This window comes from Labeo rohita, chromosome 8 (genome assembly GCF_022985175.1).
Source record: "Labeo rohita strain BAU-BD-2019 chromosome 8, IGBB_LRoh.1.0, whole genome shotgun sequence".
NCBI lineage: Eukaryota > Metazoa > Chordata > Actinopteri > Cypriniformes > Cyprinidae > Labeo > Labeo rohita.
This window is the reverse complement of record NC_066876.1, coordinates 8,620,757-8,634,465: the sequence shown is the minus strand read 5'-3', so window position 1 is coordinate 8,634,465 and position 13,709 is coordinate 8,620,757. Positions and strand designations below refer to the sequence as shown.

General features: G+C 34.1%; 1 protein-coding gene across 6 annotated transcripts in view; it reads right to left on the bottom strand.

Annotated features, from left to right (window-relative positions):
• sorbs3 (sorbin and SH3 domain containing 3) overlaps window positions 1–13,709 on the bottom strand; it is a 78,937-nt gene that overhangs the window by 20,953 nt on the left and 44,275 nt on the right. For all 6 annotated transcript variants that reach the window (XM_051117074.1, XM_051117079.1, XM_051117080.1 and 3 more), the window contains exons 6-11: window positions 12,559–12,622; window positions 8,950–8,973; window positions 8,595–8,688; window positions 8,389–8,482; window positions 2,653–2,727; window positions 1,486–1,596 (exon numbers count right to left, since the gene is read on the bottom strand). In XM_051117074.1, the coding sequence (XP_050973031.1) occupies window positions 1,486–1,596; window positions 2,653–2,727; window positions 8,389–8,482; window positions 8,595–8,688; window positions 8,950–8,973; window positions 12,559–12,622 (462 nt within the window). The remainder of the gene's footprint in view (window positions 1–1,485; window positions 1,597–2,652; window positions 2,728–8,388; window positions 8,483–8,594; window positions 8,689–8,949; window positions 8,974–12,558; window positions 12,623–13,709) is intronic.

Genomic DNA, 13,709 nt, shown 5'->3' with positions numbered 1-13,709 from the left:
AAGATAATGATGTATTCTCCTGTTTTTGCGTAGGTTTATAAATGACCTTACAAATCTGATGAAATCTCCAGATGAACATTAATAAACTCAAACTTACAATAACATGCAGAGATGAAGTTTGAGACGCTCCACACGTTAACAGTTTGTGTAGCAGCATTTACTATGAATGTAGCTGCTCTGAAATGCACGTGGGTAACATAAATGTAAACAATTAAAGCACATATATTAAACGTGCATCGCATATATTTATGTAACTGAATCACAGCGTTTGTGAATTCTTAATAACATTATGCTTTATTAAGATTTTTAAATGGGTTTAATATGTGGAATGCATCACCGGTATTTTGCTGATTGCTCAACGCGGGCAAAATGCAGTCAAGGATTTTTTTTTTTAATTGAATACTCGAATAGAATACAGGAATTGATTGCAGACCTTTTTTTTTAGTGGCAAATCCGCATATTAGAATTGTGAACTGTCACTTTAAGAATCACAAAAAGAGAGACATGGCAAGAAAAGGATCAAATAAACAAAGCTGGGATATAAAGAGCAGACGTGCAGGTTGGCGTGACTCAACCGAAAGATCATCAGTGGGCGGCTGCAGACTTTGGCTGTTCGGCATGACAGGAAGTGACAGAGAGGATCAGCATGCACAGCTGTCAGATCAGAGCCAACATCCAGCAACCTGAAGCACGCTGACAGGAAGCAAGCAGCGGTGGCCAGAAACACAGAAAAACTTTTTTTTTTTTTTTTTGGCACAACAAGTGGGAGCTTAAGAGTAATACCATGTCTGAAGGGTGTGGGAATTTGAAGAAATCAGTGAGGTCATAATGGACGACTATAGTCTTGTTAGCAGTCCAAAAGATTTAAAAGCCATTTAGAGCGACTGATGCAGTACGCCAAACACAACTTCACAAATTTTCTCCCTGTCTTATCTAACTGCCGTGTCTCTGTTTTTCTTTGACCCTCACTCTATAAAACTTTGAAGAAGGTTTTTGTTTAGCATTTGCTGGGCAAAATTCAGAATTGAAGTATTCTGAGTCTGTGTTTCAAATGAACAGGCCAAAAATCACAAAAAGCTGACCTGGAATTTAAATTGGAATGGCAGGAAGACTTGCAAAACAGCTTAGCAAAATACAGTATATTCAAAATTTTAAAAATTAAAAAATAATAATAAAAAATAAAAAAAAAAACATTAAATTGACATTTTATTTTAAATGTAGTAGTTCACAATATTACTGTTTTTACTGTATTTTTTATCAAATAAATGCAGCCTTGGTGAACCTAAAAGTTTCAAAAACATGAAACTCAAACCCCAAATTTTTGAATGCTAGTGTATGTAGTTTATCACTATACTGAACTAGATAGAGATGTGCAATAGGAGATCGTAGACAATTAAAGGCTGGTTTCAGGGAGGTGCTCAACAGAGCATTTAATGAGTATTGTTGAGGACTGTAAGTGTGATGTGTAGATGGGAGGGTCAGTACCTCACCCCTGCCTCGCCGCTGCTGCTGCTTCTGTGACAGTTTCCTCTCCAGACCACGAATGTCTGAATCCAGCTCCGCCTCAAAACGGTTCAGCTCTGACACCAGTGTCGCCTGAACAAAAGCATGACATCCAGGTGACGCATTGGGAATTACGCATTGGTGTGGTTTCACATGTTCAAATGCAGTCTGGGACTTTGTGTGATTTCATGTTAACTTAGTGTAAAAATCACAAGACATTTGGAAATTCCTAAGACACAGTGTAATAAATGATGAGAGAGAGCACTTGCAGAAGAGAAGAGCTAGAAAAGAATCTTCAGACTGAAGGCTTAACATAGACTTTTAATCAGAAATTTTGCTTCATTAATAGTAGGCTACTGCAATTATTTATAAAAGAAAAATCTAGAATTCTGAATAAAGAAACATACAGATTGTCAGAAGATGATATTGTTTAAAGGGGTCATCGGATGTTAAGTTCACTTTTTCATGTTGTTTGAACATTAATGTGTGTTGGCAGTGTATGTACAAATCTACCCTATAATGATAAAAATCCATGCAGTGGTTTTTAATTAATCTGTAAAAATAATATCCCCTTTTTCAAATCGAGCCATTCTCAGATGCCGATGTGGCGTCACACCGACAGAGGCCGCTCCCATGATAGTTGATTGACATGAGCATGTGGGGGCAGTCATGGCCTAATGGAGTCGGGCTTGTAATCCAAAGGTCGCTGGTTCGAATCGATTGTGAATGAACAGCTCTTTCCACCTTCAATACCATGACTGAAGCGCCCTTGAGAAAGGCACCGAACCCCCAATTGCTCCCCGGGCACTGGAGCAATGGCTGCCCACTGCTCCGGGTGTGTGTTCACAGTGTGTGTGTGCGTGTGTGTTCACGTTCACTTCTCACTGCTGTGTGTGTGCACTCGTGATGGGTTAAATGAAGAGCTCATTTGCATTTAAAGGAACAATCCCTCAGAATGGGATGATTTTTGCAGAGCTCATTTTGACAAGGTAAAAAGGGTGTTGTTTTACACTACCATTGAGAATTTTTAATCAAAGTATATTAAACACTTTTTATTAAGACCGTAAAACATCATATCAACTTGTGGAAAATGGGCATCCGATGACCCCTTTAATGGATATCTAATGCAGAAGTGTGTCAGATACTCACCTCTATGGATGGAGACTGGGACTGAGGTTTCACTGGGGTGTAATATGAAGGCACCAGTGACTCAGACCTCAGAGGCTGAAAAACAACAATAGTACAACAATATCATTAGACCACATTCAAAACCATATTGCATTTGAGCTAGTTGCCAAGGGAACTCTTCTCTTTTTCATTTCATTTAACTTGATGAACTAAAATAATGGAATAAAACTGAAATAAACTTGAACAAAAACATATTTCAAAATGTCTTGCACCGACTCATTCTCCTCTCATATTTGAAGTTTCTACTGCTGTACCACTTAAAGGGATAGTTGATGATTTATTCACCCTCAAGCCATCCTAGGAGTATATGACTTTCTTCTTTCAGACAGATACAATTGGAGTTATATTAAAAAAAATGTCCTGGCTCTTCCAAGCTTTATTATGGCAGTGAATGGGTGTTGAGATTTTGAAGCCCAATGAAGTGCATCCATCCATCATAAAAAGTACTTGTAGTACTTATAGAAGTACATATTTAAACCATAATAGCTTCAACTGTCATATGCGTGTTCACAAAAGAATGGCGTTCCAGCAGATGACGTAGTATGAAATGATATAAATATATACATTTCTGCTCCCATATCTTGAATTATGTGATCATTTTAAATGCATTTTAATAGACTGAATCATGCAGCGAAAGAACACACTCTAAATGCTAGGGGTACTAGCTTAACCTAACTTACCAGACTATATCATGTAGTCGTGCATGCGTGCACTCTGTAGTTGTGTTTTGTTTGCTTTTCCCGATACTCTCTAAAATGTGAAATCGCACATTGTTAAAACAACAATTATGATATTATCGCAAACAATATATATTGAACAACCCTGGTGTAGTGGAAGCTCCAGTGAGAATATGCTAGTTTTGTGAGAACCAAGTTTTGCTTACAGCAAAGGAAAACCAGTCTCCTCTTGGCTTATATCAGATCCTCCGACATTTTCCTTTGCAAATTCTCATTTTGTACTTCTAATACAAGACCAATGTTATTTTTTGCTCTGTCCACTGCACTTCAACGTTTGTCATTTCTGTGTTTACCTACATGTCATCTACTGGAACGCCACTCTCGTAAACGCATGTATGACAGTTAGCGGAAGCTAAAAATGACAGTTTAATAAAGCGATGGTTTTGTATAAATATATATATATATATATATATATATTTTTATACAAAACCACTGAAACACTTCAGAAGACCTTTATTAACCACAGAGCCGTGTGGAGCACTTTTTATGATGGATGGACGCAGCTTTTTGCACTTCAAAATCCTACTGCCATTACAAAGCTTGGAAGGACATTTTTTAATATAACTCTGATTGTATTCATCTGAAAGAAGAAAGTCATATACACCCAAGATGGCTTGAGGGTGAGAGGTAATTTTACATTTTGGGTGAACTATCCCTTTAAGCTGAAAGGTTAAGCTCTAAGGTCAAGAAAAAGTTAGAGTTTGCGTTACATTTCCTCTTCCTGTCACATCTTACACGTGCACTTCAATAAGCTGACATTTCGCAGGTTACGGTGTTTACACACCGGACAAAATCAGGGAAATGGGCAAACATCTAGCTGTGCAGATCGGTTTACGCATAAGCTTTTTTATGACCTTACGGCAATAAAGGAAAAAGGTTTAACGCGTTTACACGCCCACGCTCGTTGTCAGCTTATTAAGCATAATCAGTTTATGAATTTGAATGTAAACGCACTCAGTTATATTAAAACAGCACTTTATTTTTAAGACCTACAAGTATAAGATACAGGTATGAACAGGTATGAATTTAGGGGCTTATTTAACTATAAACCTGATTCGTTTCGTCTCATTTAAGATGTGAAGAGCAGACTTCAACAATTTGCCATTTTACAAGCGCTTTAGACAGGTAGGATCATGTGAAAAACTCCTCTCTCACACATACCTTGGCAGATAGCAACCCTACTGAACCCAAGTCGGATATCCAGAATCGTTAACTAACTACAACAAGATGAGTGATGTAATCTTTCAAATAAGTTAACAAAATAAGACTGTCTTTAGTGGATGACAGCTGTCACATTAGGGGAAATGATGGAAAATGTAATGAAAGTACAAACAGCGATTGACAACAATACAAACTATGGTGCTGTAAAAATCACATAAGCGGTTAACAGGTTTAATACGTATCACAAGACGGCCCTCCTTCGCACAGCTCCACGACTGGAGATGAAACAATAGTTTCTTTTCTTCTCGTATTCACACTGAGCCAGACATAAAGTAAGTCATAAACAATCAGGGGTGCTGACAAACATCTTAATCTGAGAGTTTTCTGAGAATTTATGTTAACTAATAATCCAAAATCTCTCATAGTCCCCAAATAAAACCATATTACAAGTCTGTGTAAAATCAGAATGATGTAAAAATAGATTAATAATGTAAGTACTGATGGCATAGGTGTTTAAAATAATATTCACCTTTGCAGAAAGCATGAACATCCAGTGCAACTACAGTATATTGGAGATAGTACAACAGATTTAGTATAAGGAACTATTTGTACATTTCTAATTAAACTGAACATCTTCTGAGGAGAATCTTTTATCACACAACTTATTAAACTTATTACACAACTTCCAGATGCTCATGTCCAAATTAAGTTTACAAGTAGAAACCAGCAGGCAAAGCGCTCACTCCTCCTCATAAGTCAAATGCACTGAGGTGTGAGATCTCATTCAAATATGACAACTATGAGATCTTGCAACAAGCGGATTTTAAGTTTTCTGAGAAACAAGCCGTAAAACTGAGCTCTAAATTTTCCAGTCACTGATTTTCAGGAAGTAACAGCTTTTGGATTGTTTCTCAAAGCTACATTCTAAAAAATGCTGGGTTGTTTTTTAGCCCAAATTCTGGGTTCAGCCTGTTGGGTCATTTTATTGGGTTATTTTTTAATATTTTTTACCAAGGTGCTGGGTAGTTTTTCTGTAACAAAGTTGCTGGGTTATTTTCCTCTACCCAACCATTGGGTTAAACCTGTCTCTGATGAAACAACCCAGTTTTTGAGTTACAGTCATCATAGCGGAGGCTTTTTGAGTCCTATCCTAAGAGAGCGGATCTCATCGCTGCCGATTTGGTGCATTTCTTCAGCGAAATAAAGGTGTGTATACATTTTAATAAATAAAGTCTTTACTGTGCTGTAAATTGTATTATTTTAAGCAACGCAACACGAGATGTCAGTCAGCTGAACGTGTCAGCAGTGGTTGTTTTGCAGGATGGAAACGCCTTTTGCCTTGCATAAAATAAATGGATTTTATTCATTATTGTACTGAGGTTAATTTAGTTTGATATTAAAATATGTTCTTTAATGTCAGCACTGTTTGTTTATGGGCATCTGCGGGTAAAACGCGAGGCAGCGGTCTGAAGTTCGCAGTTAACCCCGCAAACAGCAACCCTTCACTGGCTCAGATTTCGGCGACACACCGGCATGAGAATTTAGCGCTATTTCGGTAAAAAGCAATTACAGAGAATGGCTGAATACACTAAATTTGGAATGATAAATGTTACATTTTTTTAAGTCTAAAATGCTTGTTAAAAAAGTTTCAATGTATTTAATATTGTAAACTATGCTGTATTCACCCAAATAAATTCAGTTTGTCTTGTATTTTGTCCATGTGTTCATCTTTTGATTATTGCTGTTGCCTCTAGTAATTCTATGTGTGTTTTTTATAAGTTCCTTTCCATTTTAAACCAGCAATATAATAATTTGTAATCATTAGTTGACTTAAATAAAATAACCCAGCATGTTTGGTAAAAACATTTAACCCAACCAGATGGGTCAAAATAACCCAGCATGTGTTCTGTCCAATATTTACCCAGCGCTGGGTTGCCAAATAACCCAAGTTGGGTTGTTTTTAACCCAGCATTTTTTAGAGTATGACTTGAGTCATATGGATCAATTTTAAAGGCACTGGTGGGGTCTGTGTACTATATGGCATGTAAGAAAAAAGCTGCCAAAAATCAGCAAGATGGCATGTTTTTATAGTTTTAAAACCCTTTTTTTTATTTTGCGAATTTTCCGAAGCATTATTATGTCTGCTGAAAGCCTTTTTGTTGCTGTCTGTTGGCATTCCATCAGTCAAATATCCCTTTAAAGCTAAAGGGACTAAAACACCTTGTTCTTTAAAAGGACACCTGATCTTAATCGGCTGTAGATCACATCTAACCACAGAGCATCATTATACAAGGACACGCTGAAAAACTCAGGTTCCCACACCTTTTCATGGCCAGTTATTTACTGCAGTCTGAATATTCATTTGAAATGAATATTCTGAACGTTTTAAAGCTTTGGTTTTCAGACAGACAGATGAATGGAAGAACATGCCAGAATTTGAGAAAAAAAAAGTCAAGCCAGTTTCATAGAAACTCAACACAGTCAAAACAATGACTAATTGCATGAACAAACTTTTCTCAGTAAATTTCTCATTAATTAACATATAGAAAACAACATTAGAGGAAAAATAGCAACTGGCAAAAAATTATTACCTTAGAATATGTAATATGTACCTGTAAGTTACTACTATGACCCTTTTAGGGATAAATAAAGTACAAGAAGAGGTCCTTTTAAAGGGTAGTTCACCTAAAAATTAAAATTCTGTCCTTAATTAATTAACCTCATGTCATTCCATACCCATAAGACATTCGTTCATCTTTGGAACACAAATAAGGATATTTTTTTATGAAATCCAAGAGATTTCTGACCATAGACATTCAACTACTACCACGTTCAAGACCCAGAAAGGTAGTAAGTCATTGTTAAAATAGTCCATTTAAAATAGTGCTTATAGTGCACAAAGAAAACAAAAATAATGACTTTATTGAACAATTTCTTCTCTTTCGTGTCAGTCTTCACGAGAGTGCCAAGATGCATGCTTGTGTTGCTGCTGATGCAGGAGCCAGCACTTAGTTAATAATGAATATATTTAATATTTAATATAATGTTTATTCAATATATTTAACACAAATTAATTCATATTTAATTAATAATTAACAACAGAATATTCATTTTTGGATGAACTATCCAGTGACAAGTTGTACCCCAGAAAGTGCAACGTCTGCACATTCATTCCGAGTGACGTAATGTAATTGTGACTCTAACGATATTTAAAATGTACGATACTTTTGCATTTTTACTCAGTCATGTATGATATATTATCCTATATCCTATATATAGTGTAAAATATTATACTCACAAAAAAGTGTTATATGTTTCACATTTAAATTGGGTTCAATTATTACATTAATCATGTTTATGCATACTAAAATATGAGTATATTGAGGGGTCACATTAACACTGTTTTTAAAAAAAGGCAGTCTGATTTCAAAAATCCAAATTTAAACACTGTATGAAGTACAGTATGAGCATTAGCAAAAGTGATGGTTGCTTTAATAGAGGTAACTGTCATCGAGACTGTAGTGATTTCCCACCACTCAGTCTAACCCACTTACAAAATGCCAACAGAGAGTAACAAAAAAAGGCTTTCAACAGGCACAATAATGCTTTAGAAAACTGGCAAACCAAAAAGAAGTCTTTTAGAACTGTGACAACATGTCATCCGGATATCTTTCAGCTCAAGCGTTACAATACATAAACCTCAGCAGTCTTTTTTTTCCGTGTTTAAATAACAACATTTCTGCATGGATAGTTAAGTTGACGGAAGCTCAGATGAAGGTTAATGACAGCTGTCTCTTACCTGACCACGATCCTCTACCACTGCTCCCTTTCCAGGCTCAAAGTCAAAAATACTCTTGGGTTCTGGGTGCTTCCCTATGTCGCCCAGATCAGCCCTGTAACACACGCAGAGAGGACACTTTACTACGCAATCATTGTTGGTTCTTGCAGAAACAGATCCAAACCTGCCCTGCGCCTGTGTAACTCCTCTCTCTCTCTTTCTCTTACCAGTCAGGCAGGGCTCCATGCGGGTTGAGGGTGAAGGGGTCTGAGCGCCCGTCCTGCTGGCCAGAATCTGGGGGAGGAGAAGATGACAACTTCCCTATTGCCATTGGGGGAAAAAAAGACATATTAATCAGAGCTTATAGATGCTCCACACTACTATGCAAAATGAGAATAATGTCTTTATTGAAATGCATCAAATGCAAAGCTTTAACAATTTCATCAAGCACATATAACTGTAAAACACATACAGTAATTGCAGCACAATTCAGATTTCGGTCTAGCTGAGTAGTTACAGAACATAAAACCCATAAAGTAAGGATAATGTTGTCATATAAAATGCAAATATTTAGCTACTTACTTTCTCTCCAGTCAAGCTCACACTCTGCAGGAGTAGAAACAGACAAAATTAGATTAGAAGAAGTTACACTAAATAGCTATTAGCTTTACTAACTTATTAGAGATGCATGATATATTGTTCAATTATGGGCCAATATGTTTTTAAGTTATACATTTTTATTCAGTTGCGAATGTTCATTTGTGCCATTTCTATATTTCTACATAAAACATCTATAATATACATAATAAAGTATTTATATTATGATATTCAATTATTCTTTAAAATCTTTAAAAACATAAAAAAAAAGTTTAGCTTTAATCTTTCATTTTTAATTTATTTAGACAAAGTAGTGTAGAATTGTATATACCACTGTTAAAAAGTTTGCCGTCAGCAAGAGTTTTTGGTAATACCTTATTTTAAAGTGTCCTTATTACAGTGTAATTATACAATTACATACTGAATAATATTAATTAACATCTACAGTTGACATTACATTCAGGTTTTTTAAAGAAGTGTCTTTTGCTCACCAAGCCTGCATTTATTTGATCCAAAGTACAGCAAAAACACTAAAATTTTGAAATAGTTTTACCAATTATAATACTGCTTTCTATTTGAATATATTTTAAAATGTAATTTATTCCTATGATTTCAAAGCTGATTTCATTACTGCAGTCACATGATCCTTCAAAAATCATTCTAATATTCTGATTTGCTGCTCAAAAAAATTTATTATTTTATTATTATTATTATTATTATTATTATTATGTTTAAAAAACAGCTGAGTAGAATTTTTTTCAGGTTTCTTTGATGAACAGAACATTCAGAAGAACAGCATTTATCTGAAACAGAAATCTTAGCTGACCTTTGGATTTTTCTATTCATCAAAGAATCCTGAAAAAAAAATCTACTCAGCTGTTTTTTAACCATAATAATAATAAATGTTTTTTTGAGCAGCAAATCAGAATATTACAATGATTTCGGAAGGATCATGTGACTGCAGTAATGATGCTAAAAATCAGCTTTGAAATCACAGGAATAAATTACATTTTAAAATATATTCAAATAGTAAAACTATTTCAAAATTTTAGTGTTTTTGCTGTAATAAATGTTTCTTGAACAGCAAATCAGCATATTAGAATGATTTCTGAAGGATCATGTGATGCTAAAGACTGGAGTAATGATGCTGAAAATATAGTTTTGATCACAGGAATAAATTACATTTTAAAATATATTCAAATAGAAAACAGTTATTTTCAATAATAAAAAAAAATTTGACTGTTTCCTGTACGGGATCAAATAAATGCAGGCTTGTTGAGTAGAAGAAACTTTTTCTAAAAAATATTAAATATTTTATGGTTTAAAAACTTTTGACTGGTAGTGTACATGTACTTAATAATATTTAATATAACACTGTAAACTTTAACTGTAAAATGTTACTAATACTTCTATTTGAAATAAATGTATTTTGTTAGCTCTCTGCTCATAAAAAAGAATTAAAAAACAATAACAGAAAATATTAAGCCACAGTCAATTTATTAAGCGACTGTTTTCACCATTGATAAAAATAATAAAAATAAATGTTTCTGAAGGTTCATGTGACACTGAAGACTGGACTAATGATACTGAAAATTCAACTTTGCATCACAGGAATAAACTACAATTTAAAATATATTAAAATAGAAAACTTTTTTGTTTTTTTATTGTAATAATATTTCACAATAATAGTGTTTTTACTGTATTTTTGGCTTGGTGAGCCCAAGAGACTTCTTTCAAAACATTTTACAAACATTATCAACCTTTGGCTGAATCTTTATATTTATTATCTAAAATCATACCAGTAACTAAGAGCTCATGTGGTTTCGTCGTTAAACATATGAGCTTTAAGTAATATCTTGCTGGTTAACACAGAATAATCCATGAACTATATCACCATTATAATCTCAACAAATCACAGGTTGCTTGTGGGAGAATGACTGTGTAATAATTGTACTGTAAGTCTCTGGATAAAAGTGTCATTTAAATGAACCACTTACTATACCATTTAAAGACCACATACCATGTAAGATTATCACATGACAGCCTGCTATTAACTTCTTTCTTTCTATAAGCTCAGTAAATCCAAGTCAAACAAGGTGTCTATGGAAACACATTGAGCAAGTCATGTAACGCTGCATTATGTTCTTCATAATTACTCAACTACATCAGCTGCTGTTCCAGTCATTAAACTGCAAACTTCTGTACATTAATCAAGCACAGGACTCTGGCCAAATACCTTAGAGGGTTTTTGTGAATTTTGTAACAGTAATTAGCGATAAAGCACTCTACACATTTCAGCAGGGGTTTGTGTTACAGCAAACCTCCACACTTCTGCTTTGCTGTAGTCTTAAAGGAGAAGTCCACTTCCAAAACAAAGATTCACATATAATGTACTCACCCCCTTGTCATCCAAGATGTTCATGTCTTTCTGTCTTCAGTCGTAAAGAAATTATGTTTTTTGAGGAAAACATTTCAGAATATTTCTTCATATAATGGACTGATATGGCACCCAGAGTCTGAACTTCCAAAATGCAGTTTAAATGCAGCTTCAAACATCCCAAATGCGGTTGTAAACGATCCCAGACAAGAAAGAAGGGTCTTATCTAGGGAAATGATTGGTTATTTTCATTAAAAAAATACAATTTAAATACTTTTTAATCTCAAACGCTCATCTTGCCTTTCTCTCCATGAACTCTGTGATTTCTGGCTCAAGACAGTTAGGGTATGTCAAAAAACTACAATCGTATTTTCTCCCTCAACTTCAAAAATCATTTCAAAATCATCCTACATCGCTGCAGAAGTACCGACCCAGTGCAAAGTGAACATGCAAAGGAGATCAAACACCCTTAAAGGTAAAACAGCCATATAGGACCATTTTTAAGTTGAGGAAGAACATGAGATGGGAGTTTTGTGACATACCCTAACTGTCATGAACCAGAAAAAAAGAGTCCAGGCAGAGTAAGACAAGACGAGCATTTGGCATTAAAAAGTATAAAAATGTTATTACTTTTATGAAAATAACCGATAGTTACGCTAGATAAGACCCTTCTTTCTCGCCTGGGAACGTTTACAACCACATTTAAACTGCGTTTTGGAAGTTCAATATCGGGGCACCATATCAGTCCATTATATGGAGAAAAACGCTTCTTTACAACTGAAGAAAGAAAGACATGAACATCTTGGATGACAAGGTGTGAGTACATTATATGTGAATCTTTGTTTTGGAAGTGGACTTCTCCTTTGAAACCAGTTTCGTTGTTGTTTACAATAGTTTATGCTATTTACATTTTTATAAGTTTGAAATCTCTGTCTTCTAAGGCTGTAAGGTGAGAAAAGAAAGGCACAGTGTGTTATCCTAAATCCCATCATGCCCAGCAAAGCCTATCTGGTTCCATTTTCAAAGGGTCAATTGTGCACTTTCTCATTCAGTTCCACATGTGCTGAAAGGTTAAACAATGTTCAAGAAATGAGGTCTAAAATTTCTAAGCCAGAGTTCGGCTTTATTCTTTCTGAATCGGTGCAGAATGTGACAGACAATAATGGAGAGGAATTTCCTCATTGTTTCAGAGCGAGAGATAGGAGGAGAGCACATACCCTCTGGTTTCTTGTGGATTTGTCTAAACATGCTTCTATACCAGTCCTTGGGCTTGTTTACGCTCTAGAGAAAGGGTTGGGAATGAGAAAAAAAATGCATTGTTCAAAATACAAACAAAACATGGTGGCATAAGCCGTGTACAATTGTGTACAATATTTTTGTCTTGTCAACGCTACTCAAGCAAAGCTATTAAAAGTTAGTGGCATAACATGGAAAAGTTTATTGCTGTTGAAATGAACTGAACAGCTAAATGAAAATGTTTACATTCAAAAAAACTATTAGTAAATTTGTTTAGTATTATTGAAATGTTAAATTATTCATATTTTAATTATTGTACACAGACAAATTGGGCAGAATAAATTATATATATATAAATAATTTTTAGAATTGCATTCAATAATTTGCATAATTTATATAAATCTATCTATCTATCTTATCTATTTATCTATATGCAAAAAGAGCAAACATACATTTATCATTTATCTGATTATGTACTAGTGTTTTTAAGACAAGATAAAATATGCATAAAATATAACCAATATGTCTTCAGAGAATATATCTTGAATTTTTTTTATATTATTATATCTTGAACATATCTTAAAGTTTTTCTTACCCTACTGGCAAACACTTTTTCTTGTTTTAAGCATGAATACAATTCAGTGAGATATGTTTAAAACAAGACAAACAATTTATTAATGGTAATAAAAATAAACTTAATACAAGATATATATAATATTATATAAATGATTAAAAAAATATATAACATTAAATACAATATTTTTGCATTTAATGTTATATTTTCTGCCATTTTTTTTTTGTTGTTGTTGTTTTTTTAATTTATTTTGGTGCTATTTTTAGTTATTCGAATACATCAGTTAAACTTGCTAAAATAACTAAAACAGATCTATTTTAAATTTTAAATAATTTCAGTTCATGTTTATTTAATTTCAAGTAATGAAAATGGTTTATATAGTTTACATGGCAACACTTTGCAATAAGGTTCATTAGTTAACTACATTAGTTAACAAAGAATGAACAATACTTTATTTATTAATCTTAGTTAATTTTAATTTCAGCATTTACTAATGCATTATTAAAATCACAAGTTGTGCTTGTTAACATTAGTTACTAGCAATGAATAACTGTATTT